Genomic DNA, 14322 nt, shown 5'->3' on the forward strand with positions numbered 1-14322 from the left:
AAGAAGGTCCTGGGTTCAACTTATCTTCTGACCGGAGCTCTGGACGTTTGGATGCTCTCTGCACGGCAGCTCGTTACTGCAAAGCTTGCAGTACCTACCGCGACCACCAGGGGGCCCCAAGAGCATTTTTTTCCCCCTTTTTTTCCCATAAAATAATGATTTCTACATACATTATCAAATATATTATAAAAACAAATCAAGTCATGATGAAATTGTGTGTTTTTGTTACAAACCGTTATTAAAAAACATTTTAATTACGGTTTCCTCTAGTTATTGAATTATGTTTCCTTCATAGTTTATGTAGAAGAACCAAACTGGACACTTTATTAGTCCAGTTACTTGTTAGAATATTGCAGATTGTTTTTATTTTGTTTGTTTTTCTATGTTTTTTCAGATATTGTTGCTCAGTATCAGCCTGACCTTAAAGAGTTTCTGAAGATGAAGTTCCAGAGTCTCTCTGAAGGCGTCGCTGAACATGGAAATAAAACCGTTCTGAACCAGATCTACACAGAGCTCCACATCACAGAGGGGTTAACTAGAGAGGTCAACCAGGAACATGAGGTCAGACAGATTGAAACAGCATCCAGGAAACAAGAAACAATCAGAAGAGAAGACATCTTTAAAACCCCACCTGGAAGAGATCAACCAATCAGAACAGTGATGACCATGGGAGTGGCTGGCATTGGGAAAACACTGTTAACACAGAAGTTCACTCTGGACTGGGCTGAAGGCAAAACCAACCAGAACATTGATTTCATATTTCCATTCACTTTCAGAGAGCTGAATATGTTGAAAGATAAAAAGTTCAGTTTGGTGGAACTGATTCATTACCACTTTGAAGATATTAAAGATGCAGGAATACGCAGCTTTAAAAAGTTCCAGATTCTGTTTATCTTTGATGGTCTGGATGAAAGTCGAATTCGTCTGGATTTCCAAAACACGAAAATATTAACTGACACTGAAAAGTCAACCTCACTGGATGTTCTGGTGACAAACATCATCAGGGGGAAACTGCTTCCTTCTGCTCTCCTCTGGATAACCACACGACCTGCAGCAGCCAATCAGATCCCTCCTCAGTGTGTTGGCATGGTAACAGAGGTCAGAGGGTTCACTGACCCCCAGAAGGAGGAATACTTCAGGAAGAGATTCAGAGATGATGAAGAGAAGGCCAACAGGATCATCTCCCACATCCAGAAATCAAAAACTCTCCACATCATGTGTCACATCCCAGTTTTCTGCTGGATCACTGCTAAAGTTCTGGAGAATCTGATGGAGACCAGAGAGGGAGGAGATCTGCCCAAGACCCTGACTGAGATGTACATAGAGTTCCTGAAGGTTCAACTCAAAATCAAGAAGGAAAAGTATGATAGAGGAGAAAAGACAGAATCAATCTGGAGTCCAGAGAACAGGAAGCTGATTGAGTCTCTAGGAAGACTGGCTTTTGATCAGCTGCTGAAGGGAAACCTGATCTTCTATGACAAAGAGCTCAAACAGTGTGACATCAACATCAAAGATGCTGCGTTGTTCTCAGGAGTTTTCACTGAAATGTTTAAAACAGAGAGAGGAGTGAACAACAAATCAGTTTACTCCTTTGTTCATCTGAGCATCCAGGAGTTTCTGGCTGCAGTCTACATGCTCCACTGTTTCACCAGCAGGAAGTCAGAGGTGATCCAGACGTTCCTGGGAGAAAAATACAGAGAAACATCTCTAGATGAGTTTATGAAGAAAGTCATGGAGAAATCCCTCAGCAGTAAAAATGGCCACCTGGACCTGTTTGTCCGCTTCCTTCATGGTCTCACTGTGGAGTCCAACCAGAACCTCTTAGAAGATCTGCTGGGTCAGAGAGAGAACAGTCCAGAAACCATCCAGAGAATCATCACCAACCTGAAGAAGATGAACACTGATAGAATCTCTCCTGACAGAAACATCAACATCTTCTACTGTCTGGTGGAGATGAACGATCTCTCATTTTATCAGGAGATCCAACGGCTGCTGGATTCAGGGAAGCATCTCTCAGTGACTGACTGTTCAGCTCTGGCCTTCATGCTGCAGATGTCAGAGGTTCTGGATGAGTTGGACCTGGAGAAGTACAACACATCAGAATCAGGACGAGTGAGACTGGTTCCAGCTGTGAGGAACTGCAGAAAGGCTCGGTGAGTCCAGATGTTTTCATTGTGTGAATGCTGATTCAGCAATATTGTCCTCCTGTTTCTTCTTCTTCTTCAAGTTGCTTCTGGATGTTTTTGGTCTTTAACTTCTTCCTTCATCCTCTGGACTATTTCATCCATTCAAACATCTAAACATTCAGATCATCCAGGACAGCTGCAGCTTCTGGTTTTTACACATTTTGATCATTTTAAAAATATTTAACTTTTTATCACTTTTCATGTTTAAATGAATAAAAACCTTCAGAACTCTATAAAATCTGTTTTCTCTTAAAGATCCAATCAGCCAGAGAGACTTTTTAACTTTAAACTTCTCTTCATTCATTGAGCCGCTACTCCATAATTCACCTTTTAGGATCTTTGACTGTTTTTATAAAATAATTGTTTAGGTTTAATGAAAAGTTGAACCATTAAAATAAACCGTTGCATTAATTAGAAACTTTGTGAACAGTGTTGATCTTCTTCATTCCATCATCATCCTCACCTCTTCCTCGTCCCACTAGTTTCCTCTGAGTTTGTAAATGAGACCAAAATGTGTTGATTGTTGTCTGGTCCAGAAAAAGTTCTGGTTTCTGTCAGATCCTCCCAAAGCTCTGAGAACTCTGAGCTTCCAGAGCTGGAACCATTTTCCTCATCAACTCTTCATCTGCAGCCTTTGTTGAAGCTGTTAGCTGTCCTCCATGAAGACCTGGAGAGACATGAGCTTCAACTCTTTAGACATCCCAGCCTCTTCTAGTTACTGGAGAACTTTCACTGCTTCACCATGAAAATGCTGCTGGACCCAAAAGCTCCGTCTCCTCCAGGGGTTTTGGTCTTCAGCTCTTCAGGAGTTTAGCAACAATTTCTTCTGACATCCAAACCTTTGTTCCTCTGAGACGACGGACAGACCACTGCAGAGACACGGTTCCCTCTTCCAACCAGTTTGTCCCAGTTCCTCTCAGATCAACAGTCTGAGAGGTTCAGACCTGAAGCAGCAGCAGGACCGGTTCTGCTGCTGCTCTGCAGGACGACCAGAACAATCTGAAGCTTTTAGCTGCAGCAGGTTGACGACTGTCCACTTTCTACTTTGTTAAAGCATCAAATCCAGCAGATAAACGGAGACAGAACTGGGAGCATCATGTGTTTGGTTTCTGCTCCCAGTTTCCTCTGTGGCAGCATTTAATAACCTGCTGCTGGGAACTTTGTTTCTATAGAATATCCTACTATTATTAATGATGATGATGATTCTAGATGCTGCAGCAGATATTGGCTAAACAAACCCAGAGATGCCAGAGGTCCACAGCAGGCTGGACTTCCTGCTCTGCTCACTTCATTTCTAAAGGAACTGAACTGATTCTCTGTGGGGTCAAACTCAGTAAATTGAAGATCAGATGTTGATCAGATGATGACATCACTGTTATCATATTTTAGTCTGTTATTGATCCAGATTGATTTCATTAGAACTGATTTTATTTCTTCTCTAATCACAGACTTGGTGGCTGTTTGCTCCATCAGGATGAATGTAAAGTTTTGGCCTCAGCGCTGAAGTCCAACCCAGATCTGACTGAACTGGAAATAAATGAGATCATCATAGATGAAGGTGGAGAATCTGATCTGAAGCCTTTGGTTGAGATCCTGGAGAGTTCAGTCAGTAAAGTGAAGAATCTGAGGTTTGTTTTAATTATTTATCCAATAAAATCATTCATTGATAAATTAATCATTAGTTTAATTAATAATTTTATTGAGTTTTATGTTCTCCCAAAAAACCTGTTTAATTTACAAAGTAAAATCTCAAACATTTTACTTTGTAAATTAATTATTTTTTTATTTCAGACTTTGAGATTATTGAAACTTTGTTTTCTGATTTTAAAATGTTTTTGATGAACAAAAATGAGTAAAATAATTGAAATGACTGGTTTAATTAAATCAATTTTCCATATTTTATTATTTGTTCATATTTCAGTTTTAACCTGCATCCTGTTGGTTCAGCTCATCTTTTATTCTTTATTCAGATTGAATCTCTGCAGGTTGTCAGAGACCAGCTGGACTTCTCTGTTCTCAGCTCTGAAGTCCAAACAGACCCATCTGACAGAACTGAACATGACCGGAACCAACCTGAAAGATTCTGGACTGAAGGATCTCTGTGGTTTTCTACAGACTGAAGGCTGCAGACTGGAGACATTGGGGTATTTTAATAATATAATTATTGATATTTCTGTGATTAATTATTTATAATTGATCATAAATCAAAGTTCATTTCTTCTGTTCTAATCAATATTTTCTGAGTTTGTTCCTGGACTTGGATCCAGAGTTTAATTTAGTCCCTCTGTGTAACTGAGTTGGACCCGCTGACCTGAGGTCAGAACAGGACAGCATTCGGACCCCCGGTGTGTAGAAATCCCCCTCATGTGAAGCAGGTCAAAGGTCATTCAACCCAGTCTAGAAAAGTGAATCCTGGAATCTGACAGGAACAAATCAATAATCAATGATTGATGCTTCAGCACTTTGATCAGAACCTGGAATGATTTTACTGACTAAAATCCTCCAACCCAACACGACCCAGTACCAGTACCAGGTTCTGGTTCTGGTTCTGGTTCTGGTTCTGAAGTCAGCAGGTCTTTATTGAAGCAGCAGCTTGTTGGCTTTAATACTCATGAGAATCTTTAACTGGTTCTGTTGGACTGGTTAACCTGCATCCTGTTGGTTCAGCTCATCTTTATTATTCTTTATTCAGATTGCAGAGCTGCTGGTTGTCAAAGATCAGCTGTGATTATTTGGCTTCAGCTCTGAAGTCCAACAGCCTCCATCTGAAAGAACTGGACCTGAGAGGAAACGACCTGAATTATTCAGATGTTCAGCAGCTGAAGGATCTTGTAGATGATCTAAAGTAAGTAAATATTTGTAGTGATTTCATCTCCTGTCAGCATGTAGAACTAAACCCAGTTAGTATCAAAGCAAAGATCCAGTGTTCCCAGTAAAGCTGCAGCTTCTCAGTGGGAGGAGAATGGTTCAGGCTTCCTGATTGGACACAGAGACAGCAATCAGCCAATCAGAGGAGCAGCAGCTTGCTGTGTTCCTGTGTTTGTGTGGGTGTGAAGATGAGTGTTGTTGCTGTGTCCATGTCTCCAGGAAGTCCAGCTGGACTCCAGCGTCCAGCCGTCCAACATGTCTAGAGACAGTCAGTGGTCCTCATTCATCAAACTGTGGCAGCAGCAGATCTGATCTCAGATCTGATTGTTCTCTCAGTTCAACAGGAAACAACTGATCAGGTTCATCTTGGTCACAGCTCTGAGATCAGTCTGACTGCAGCCTGGAAACCATCGACTGGATGTGCTGCGTCACTGACTGCTGCTGGAGAGAGTCTGGAAACACTCACTGATCTGATCTCTCCTTCCTTCTTCTCTCTGCAGGTTGGAATTGTTCACTCCACAGTAGAGAATGGACTCTGTGTCCTGCTGATCCTCAGAGGTTGAAGCTGCAGCAGTTTGAGTCTAAATAGACTTTGACTGGATCATGATGATGACCTCTGACCTCAAAGATTTTCCTCCTGTTTATTTTCTCATGTCTGTCATTTAGTGTCTGATATTGTTTGTCTCTTTGGATCAATAAAGATCCAATTCAAACTGGGCTTCATTTAGAGCAGGCATGTCCAAAGTCCGGCCCGGGGGCCAATCACGGCCCGCGGTCATATTTCATACGGCCCGCAGCTTCGGTCTTATAATGTATTATTTATGGCCCACCTGCACTGTCAAACAGAATAAATAAATCATAAAACTTGAAACTGTAATTCCTCCTTTCACCAAATGGTGGCAGCACCACTTTAATACTATTGTCTCTGCATCCGTGTGCCGAACCCCTCTGGCTCATTTCTGCCATGGCCACTGCAAAGAAAACGAGGAAAGTTGACAGTGAGGGCCGCCGCTTTCAAGAGAGATGGGAATTACAATACTTCTTCACTGAAAATTAAGGCAATTGTGCTTGTCTAATTTGTAATGAGACGGTTGCCTTGTTTAAGGATTTCAACGTAAAGAGACACTACCAGACTAGACATGCTAACACATACGACAAGCTATCAGGAAGTGACCGTGCTGAAAAAGTGAAGCGGCTCAAAGCTGCACTGGCATCACAACAGCGATTCTTCACGCGGGCCTGTGGGTTAAAAGAAAATACCACCAGAGCAAGCTATGAAGTGGCCATGTTAATAGCTAAACATGGCAAACCTTTTACTGAAGGTACGTTTATCAAAGACTGTGTTTTGAAGATGATGGAGAACATTTGCCCTGAGAAGAAGCAAGAATTTGCGAATGTTTGCCTGGCACGTAACAGTGTTGCACGGAGAGTTGAGGAGTTCTCGTCGGATATTCAGAGACAACTGGGGGACAGGGGAGAGGCTTTTGATTATTTCTCATTAGCCTGCGATGAAAGCATCTGACACTGCACAGCTACTGATTTTTTTAAGGATTTCAACGTAAAGAGACACTACCAGACTAGACATGCTAACACATATTATGGTCTGTCTAATGGACTGACAGCTGATTTAATATATAGATGTGTTATTTATATACATTCCTTTTTAAATAAATAACTGGTTTGTTCGCAAAGATGCTGAATTTTTTCTTTAGTCAGGAGAATATTTATGAAATTTTTATTTTTAAAACAGAATAATTACGATAATTTGGCTTCAGAGCTCAATTATATAATTTATATCGCATGCTAAGAAAATGACACACTTATGCTTTCTGATAATATAATAAACTAACAAGCTAAAATGTACTTACGGGGGAATTTTGTTCATTGTGTTTTACTTTAAAATAATCCAAAGGAAGTGCTTTTCACATATCAGTTCTCTAGCTTTACTCTGGTTGTATTTACATACTGAGTCCACTAGGGGGCAGAAGGCTAAGTTATCAGTTAGAAAGTATCCCGCTCCTGATCGGCTAATGAAGCCCTTGTTGCTCTCTTTATGTTTCTGCTGTTTTATTTCTTAAATCTTGTTTCTACTTTAACATGCGATCAATGTTTTATCTGTCAGTGTGAACTACAAGCAGCTCCACAGAGATGAAAACAGCGCGCAGAGACTCTGAGCGGAGCTAGCGATGCTAGCGATGCTAACAGGCTCCAGCAGCAGCTTGTTTTACACACAAACTGATTCAACAGCTGCAGATTTAAACTCTGATGCTGCGACTGTCCTTCAGTTCACTAATAATCACTCAGTAATTTATTATTAAACTAGTATAAAGGGCAACGGAAACAAAGGATTTTAGTGTGTAGTTACAGTGTGTGTGACCACGAGAGGGCGGTAGAGAGCGAGTATCTTCCAAATAGTCAATATAAAAGTTAAATAATCTGTTTACTACAGTGCTCAGATATATTTTAAAAAAAGCTTTATTGACTTTTTAATTTTATTAATTGTCCTTTAGGTGGTTTTATCCAGCTTGATGCTCTGATCTCAGCTGGTTGAAGTTTATCACTAATAAAAATGTTTTTCTTTATATTTGTAGCGTTTTGATACTTTGATTCTCAAAATTACCCACAGATATTATTTATGAAAATTTTACAGAATAAAATGTAATTTTTTTTCAGCTACATTTTCATCTAGAGTAATAGAAATTGTTACTTTCTATGTAGTTGTTGTTCACGTTGTGTCTAAATTATATTAATAAATATTCTTCATCTCTAATAACAAACAAGTATGAATTTTATAGATCATTATTCAAAGGATTAAGTTATTATAGCTGCTTTCATTAGAAACTATTTAGTGAAAAGTTTAAAGTTTATCCGTTTTATGTTGGTTGATTGAGTTCTTACTGCCCTCTGGTGGTGAACTATCATAACTACAGACGTTCTTCGTGTACATTGTTCGACCGGATGTTTATCTTTGTTTTAATTTGAAATTTTATAAATTCAAATCAAGTCAGTTTATATTACTGCATTAAATAAAAATCACAGCAGGATTTTATTCAATCTGATCAGTAAAAATCGTCCTGTAAGAGTTTAACACAGCAGCTACATTTTATCGTTTAAAACAATTTTTATTGCATATTTAACTCCAAACAGTGAATTAAAAAAATATCAGGATAATATATGAGTCAGTTAACTGTCAATATGACTCAGGAAGACTGTTAGTTTTTCTCTATACTCCACATTAAGGGAATATTAAATGAAAGTAATACAGCATAATCATGGTTGTAGTTTCCACTATGGCCACAGGAGGGCGGAAATTCCCCCATCTGAATATAGAGGTGAGTTTGTGGAGCTGCAGCCGGTTTTTGATTTCTGTTAAGTTGATCAGGTTTATATCTTTCTCATTAAAAATATTTATATTATTATGGTCTGTCTGATGGACTGACAGCCGATTTAATATATAGATGTGTTATTTATGTACATTCCTTTTTAAATAAATAACTGGTTTGTTCGCAAAGATGCTGAGTTTTTTTCTTTAGTCAGGAGAATATTTATGAAATATTTATTTTTATTTTTAAAACAGAATAATTACGATAATTTGGCTTCAGAGCTCAATTATATAATTTATATCGCATGCTAAGAAAATGACACACTTATGCTTTCTGATAATATAATAAACTAACAAGCTAAAATGTACTTACGGGAGAATTTAGTTCCTCGTGTTTTACTTTGAAAGAATCCAAAGGAAGTGCTTTTCACATATCAGTTCTCTAGCTTTACTCTGATTGTATTTACATACTGAGTCCACTAGGGGGCAGAAAGCTAAGTTATCAGTTAGAAAGTATCCCGCTCCTGATCGGCTAATGAAGCCCTTGTTGCTCTCTTCGTGTTTGTGCTGTTTTATTTCTTAAATCTTCTTTCTACTTTAACATGAAGTCAATGTTTTATCTGTCAGTGTGAACTACAAGCAGCTGCACAGAGATGAAAACAGCGCGCAGAGACTGAGCGGAGCTAGCGATGCTAGCGATGCTAACAGGCTCCAGGAGCAGCTTCAGAGGAGCTGTGGTTCCTAAACTGGAGCTTCAGCTCCAACAGAGCTGAAACAAAGCTCTACAACTCTGGTTTAGACGCTAAGATGTTGAGTTTCCGGTCTGAAGGTAGGAAAATATTTATGAAAAGTTAAATTATCCTGGAAACAGTCAGAATGATGTTGATGTTTTCGCTGCAGAGCGACGAACTGAACTATTATTGATATCAGAGCAGGGCGGTTTCTGCCCTCTAGTGGACCCAGATGGTAACTACAGCTACTTGATAAAGTTAGAGCGTTTACAAACGACATGCACTTCCGGTGAGTACTTTCACAATAAGCTCCATAAAAACGAGTTCCTCTGTTAGCTTTCATTTGAAATAATACATTTTAAGTCTGTTGTTTTTCTCTCTGAAACAATAAACTTTTATTCAAGAGCAGCAAATTAAATTTTACTAATTTCAAACTGAAATGACTGTCAATTCATAAAAGTATTTAAATAACATTAACAGCAGCACCATCTCTGACCCGGTTCCCTCTCTGACTCTGACATCATGTCTTCTTTGTTGGACTCTCTTGTCTTTATGAAATCAGTTCCTTCATTCAGAGACTCAAACTGAAATGTTCTTTAGTGAAGAAGAAGCTTCATCTGGATCTGATGTTGAAGCTGCAGTTTGAATCCGTCTCAGGATTCGGTTCAGAATCCAGTTCATGTCACTGATCAGCATCATTGTGGCTCCAGAACGTGGCCCACCTCTACCTGTGCAGGCTGGAGGAGGCTAAGAGGTCAGTGAGCAGAACCAGAACTGGACCTGGTGCTGCCATGTTGATGTATTGATCAGAGATCTGCTGTTCTTTGTGTCAGGAGGTTCTGATGGATCCGGTCTTTACCAGCTGTGGACACTGGTTCTGCAGGAAATGCATCAGGTGCTACTGGGACCAGTCTGTTCCATTTGGACCCTCCTCCTGCCCCCAGTGTGGGGGCAGGAGGAGGGAGACTCTTCATACTTGAAGAGTCCGGTTCTGTTTTTGTGCTGAAAGTTTGGAACAATCATGTTTTTGTTGTTTTTCCCCAAATCCAGATTTTAAAAAGGAGGATCATTCCAGAAGTCGGGTCAGAACCGCCGGTAGTCGGGTCGATGGTGATGGAACAAAGCGGCGGCGGCGGCGCGGTCCGAGCTGCAGCTCTTTGGATCATGTGACGTTTAGTTTCTTTCTGAATGTAACGTGTTTGTTCTGGTTCTTCTTCATGTGTATTTATGCCGCTGCGCCACCAGCAGATATTTATTCACATCCAAATAAAAACTAAATATGAAAAACTATCTGCATTCCTCTCATTTTATTAGTAATAATTTCATCTGAAATCCAGGAATCAAGACAACTGCTTCTAAATGTTTCTGACTTTCCAGACGTTTTATTTTGTTTTTTATATTTTCAAATGTTTTAAAAAAAAAAAAAGTAAAATGTAGTTAGGTTGTATTTTAACTAAACCTTATTTTATTTTTTCCTCTATTTCCAACCAGGTGAGGCTAAATTTCAAAAGTTAAATTCATTTTTTATTTTTGTATTTTATGTATTTGCAGAGAAATAAAAGTTCAATTTTTCTCCTTCATTTGCAACAGAAACTAAACTAAAATACTGGAAAACATTTAGTGTTTTTACAGAGTTCAAACTGAACACTGGATGGAAAATAAATATTTTCCTTTTAGTTTCAATGATCTTAAAAGTTCCCAACATGTGAGGACGAATAAAAAGTCAAAAGTTTCCAAGTGAAGAATAAAAAGTGTTTCTGCAGATGAAGTGAAATGTGGAGTAAATCGCTCCAGATCTCCTCCGTTGTTGTTCTGAACATGTTGAGCAGTAAATGTTGATTCATCAGCTCAGCTCGGACCTGTGGCTTCTGGATCGGAACTTTGAGCTTTTTTCGTGGATTAGAGACGATTCTGAAGCCACGCCTTCAGTCGTCACGGTCAACGCCCCTTTTTCACCAAAATCCTCAAAAACAGAAGACAAGTTTTAAAAAAAAAGGTATTTTAGTGTAGATGAGCGAGTGGCGGAGAGAGTAGGAATACAGGCTGCTTATCTAAAGGTTGTTGGTTCGAGGCCAGCAGGGATCTTGCTGTGTTTTGACTCAAATAAAGGAAAAATTAAAGCAAAATTGGTAGAGTTCAGGACTCGATCCCGCAACCTGTGGACTCCCAGTCCACTTCTTATTCCTCTGAGCTACTGCTCAATACAAAGAGAAATGCTTTCTGCGTAAATTTGTCATAAAAAAATCACCAAATTTTTACACTTTGTCAAAATTTTTAGAAAAACCTGCCGAGGGAAGAAATGAGGCGAGGAAAAGTGTTGATGGTTTGATCAGAGGACTGCTGGCTGCTTGGAGAGCTTCGCTTCTTCACTTCTCTTCGTCTTCACACTTCACACCAAACACTTTACAGATTCTCTTCGGCGACTCTCGTTCAGCTCGGCCGTAAATCCACCGGCAGACTGAAGCTTCGTTTCTTCATCTTTACACAGGAATACTTTCTCTGGGCCTCGACCTCAGAGGGAACAGTTAAAGCCCGACGAGCCGAGCAGAGTCACGTTTCTACAAACGGGAGAGTTTCCGGAGTCTTCGGCAGTGATGAAGGTTAGTTAGACTGATTAAAGCAGAGCTCTGCAGCCTGCAGCTCGTTACGACTGAAGATCACAAACTCAAGTTTAACAAAGAAACTAAAACAGATTTCAACCATTTCTCTGTTTTTTTGTGAAAATTTGTTTTTCATTTTCACAACAAAATGACATTAAAAGTGTTTAAGTAAATAAATCAGATAAAAATACAAATCACATTTGGAATATTTTTCATTTAAACCTTTTTGTACAATATTAGAAATAAAAGATGCAAATAAACAAATAATTCAGTTTCTTTTTTTAATAAGACAATAAAAATTTAATAACATACATTTTTTATTGAACACTTGAACATTTTTAGATGTTTATCAATACAGCAGAGAAATGATCTGTTGATTATTTTATCAATTAATCAATTATTAATAGTTGATTAATACGATATTTTTATTTTTTTACATAATTAGAACCTGGTGAAGCTGAAACTGCAGATTAATGAGTTCAGGGTAGAAAATATTTACAAACAGGATTTTATTTTATCTTAAATGTTAAATTATAAATTCTTTTGTTCAGTTTTGTAGGACCAGAACCAGAACCAGAACCAGAACGGACAGAGAAACGGCGGCAGATTATCTTCAGTTCATCCCAAAACTCTGAACTGTGGAGAAAAAAAGAAATAATTAATTAATCTAAAACAGAACCAGTTCAGTTCAGAACTGTTCATGTTCAAATTTCTTTTTTTTACAATCAAGTTCTTTTAAACTGAGCAGAAAAAAGAAGAAATAAAGAATCGTCACAAACTAACGGTGAGAAAAGAAAATGTTACAAATGAGATGAATTTTAAATCTTAAATTGAGTTATTAATTATTGGTATAAAGATTGGGATTTTGTGATGTTGCAACGTTTAAACATTAAAATAATTTCACTTTAAAAACCGAGGTGATTTTTAGGAAGCAGCATATGTGAATTAAATTGTTAATATCATAATTTAACTCTTCATCCCAGTTAGACCAAATTTTATCAACTTAAAAGGGGAATAGATTTCTTGAACAAGATCCAGTTTTGAAAATATTTCTAAAAACATTAATGAAGTTGCAACTGAAAAAATGTTTATTGTCTCAAAAATTCAGACACACAAAAAAAGGAATTGATTTTTATTTTTGAGTTTCATTTAGAGAAACTCATTACAGGGAAAACTTAAATTATTAAATTAATGTCAAATCTTTTGTGGGAGTGGAACAGAAAGTTATTTGGTTCTGATATTTATTTGTAATTTACTTTTATTATATGTAGAAGTTACGTCACAGGGCGTACTATCACATTTTTACATACTCCAATAAAACACTTTGACTTTGACTGAGTACACCAGGGGTGGGCGGTCCTGGTCCTGGAGGGCCGCTGTTCTGCAACTCTTAGAGTCTCCCTGATCCAACACACCTGAATCCAATAACTGAATCACCTCCCAAGTGCAGCCAGGTTCTCCAGAGTCCTGCTAATCACCTCATTATTGGACTCAGGTGTGTTGAAGTAGAGATACATCTAAAAGTTGCAGGAGACCGGCGTAGGGTGCAGAGTGAGTATTAGGACCCGGCCTACTATGGTGCGCTCTTCACTGACGTCATCATTGTGCAACTATATGAGACATGCGCAGTTCTGTGATTGACTGGAATAAAGTAAGTGGTGTCTTTCCACCTGGTTCAACTGAATAATGAATAAAGTGACTTTCTCCGACTTTTCCTGCCCACAAGACGTTAAAGCGAACAAGAGGAAACTGCAACATTAATAATAAAAGTGCACGACATTTCACAACTCATAACCAGAACTTATAATCAAAGCTGAGAAGTCCGAGTGGTAGCATGTTGTCTTTACGAAGCAAGACAAAGCACAAAATTACACTTTTTTTAAAGCGCAACTAACAACCTATATGGGTCCAAGATGTTTGTTCAGAATATGATACAAATAAATATGAAAGCCAATAACTTACCGAGCAAAGCAGATCAGTTTCAAATGAAATACAGAACCGGTGTTGATCTTCTTCTAGGTGTTACTGGCGGCTGGCAAACCAACTTCAAGTGTATTTACCGCCACCTACAGGACAATCATAGAAGCTCTCACCTGTACGGTTAGAAGAGAAGCTGGAAGCGGAAGGTGAGGATTAACATTAAAGTTTTTATTACTTCTTGTACTATTCTTTAATATTCTCGTTCAAGATACGTTTGTCCAACGTTAGAATACATGCAATGCACATTATGCAGGAAAAATAAAAAAATCTGACATTATTTGAATGCAAACTTTGCAGTTGCGTTTGAGTTGCAAGTTGGTGACGACGAGGAAGATCACACAGTAAACTAGAGACACAGAAAACACACACTGTAATATTGCAGATGTAATAGTTTAGTGTGTATTAATATGAACACAACTTCTGCTAGCAGGATAAACATTTTACTCTCTTAAACAGAACAGTGCAACGACAGAAACCTGAAAAATGTTTTATACTCTTGTACTTTTAGTAATTATCAAGAATTATTAGTTCTGAGTAATTATTGGAGTCTTGGACATTAAAATGTTTCTTGTTTTACTGAGATTTTATCTCAAGAAACAAAAAGAGAAAAATATTAAAACTCCATTTCCCATGAT

General features: G+C 38.4%; 1 protein-coding gene and 1 long non-coding RNA gene across 7 annotated transcripts in view; both read left to right on the forward strand.

Moving 5' to 3' along the window:
- LOC122827034 (NLR family CARD domain-containing protein 3-like) overlaps positions 1 to 5767 on the forward strand; it is a 75650-nt gene extending 69883 nt beyond the window's left edge. For all 5 annotated transcript variants that reach the window (XM_044109536.1, XM_044109535.1, XM_044109537.1 and 2 more), the window contains 5 exons: positions 395 to 2153; positions 3635 to 3814; positions 4157 to 4330; positions 4879 to 5031; positions 5555 to 5767. In XM_044109536.1, coding sequence (XP_043965471.1) covers positions 395 to 2153; positions 3635 to 3814; positions 4157 to 4330; positions 4879 to 5031; positions 5555 to 5579 — 2291 coding nt within the window. In that variant the 3' untranslated portion in view covers positions 5580 to 5767. The remainder of the gene's footprint in view (positions 1 to 394; positions 2154 to 3634; positions 3815 to 4156; positions 4331 to 4878; positions 5032 to 5554) is intronic.
- A 3025-nt stretch (positions 5768 to 8792) lies between these two features.
- Positions 8793 to 10139, forward strand: LOC122827133. 2 transcript variants are annotated; one of them, XR_006369963.1, is made up of 4 exons: positions 8793 to 9205; positions 9277 to 9396; positions 9670 to 9861; positions 9941 to 10139. It is a non-coding gene; the product is annotated as an uncharacterized LOC122827133 (long non-coding RNA). The 2 variants fall into 2 exon arrangements; XR_006369962.1 differs by having other exon boundaries at positions 8829 to 9396.
- Positions 10140 to 14322: the final 4183 nt, after the last annotated feature.

This window comes from Gambusia affinis, linkage group LG24, assembly GCF_019740435.1.
Source record: "Gambusia affinis linkage group LG24, SWU_Gaff_1.0, whole genome shotgun sequence".
Lineage (NCBI taxonomy): Eukaryota > Metazoa > Chordata > Actinopteri > Cyprinodontiformes > Poeciliidae > Gambusia > Gambusia affinis.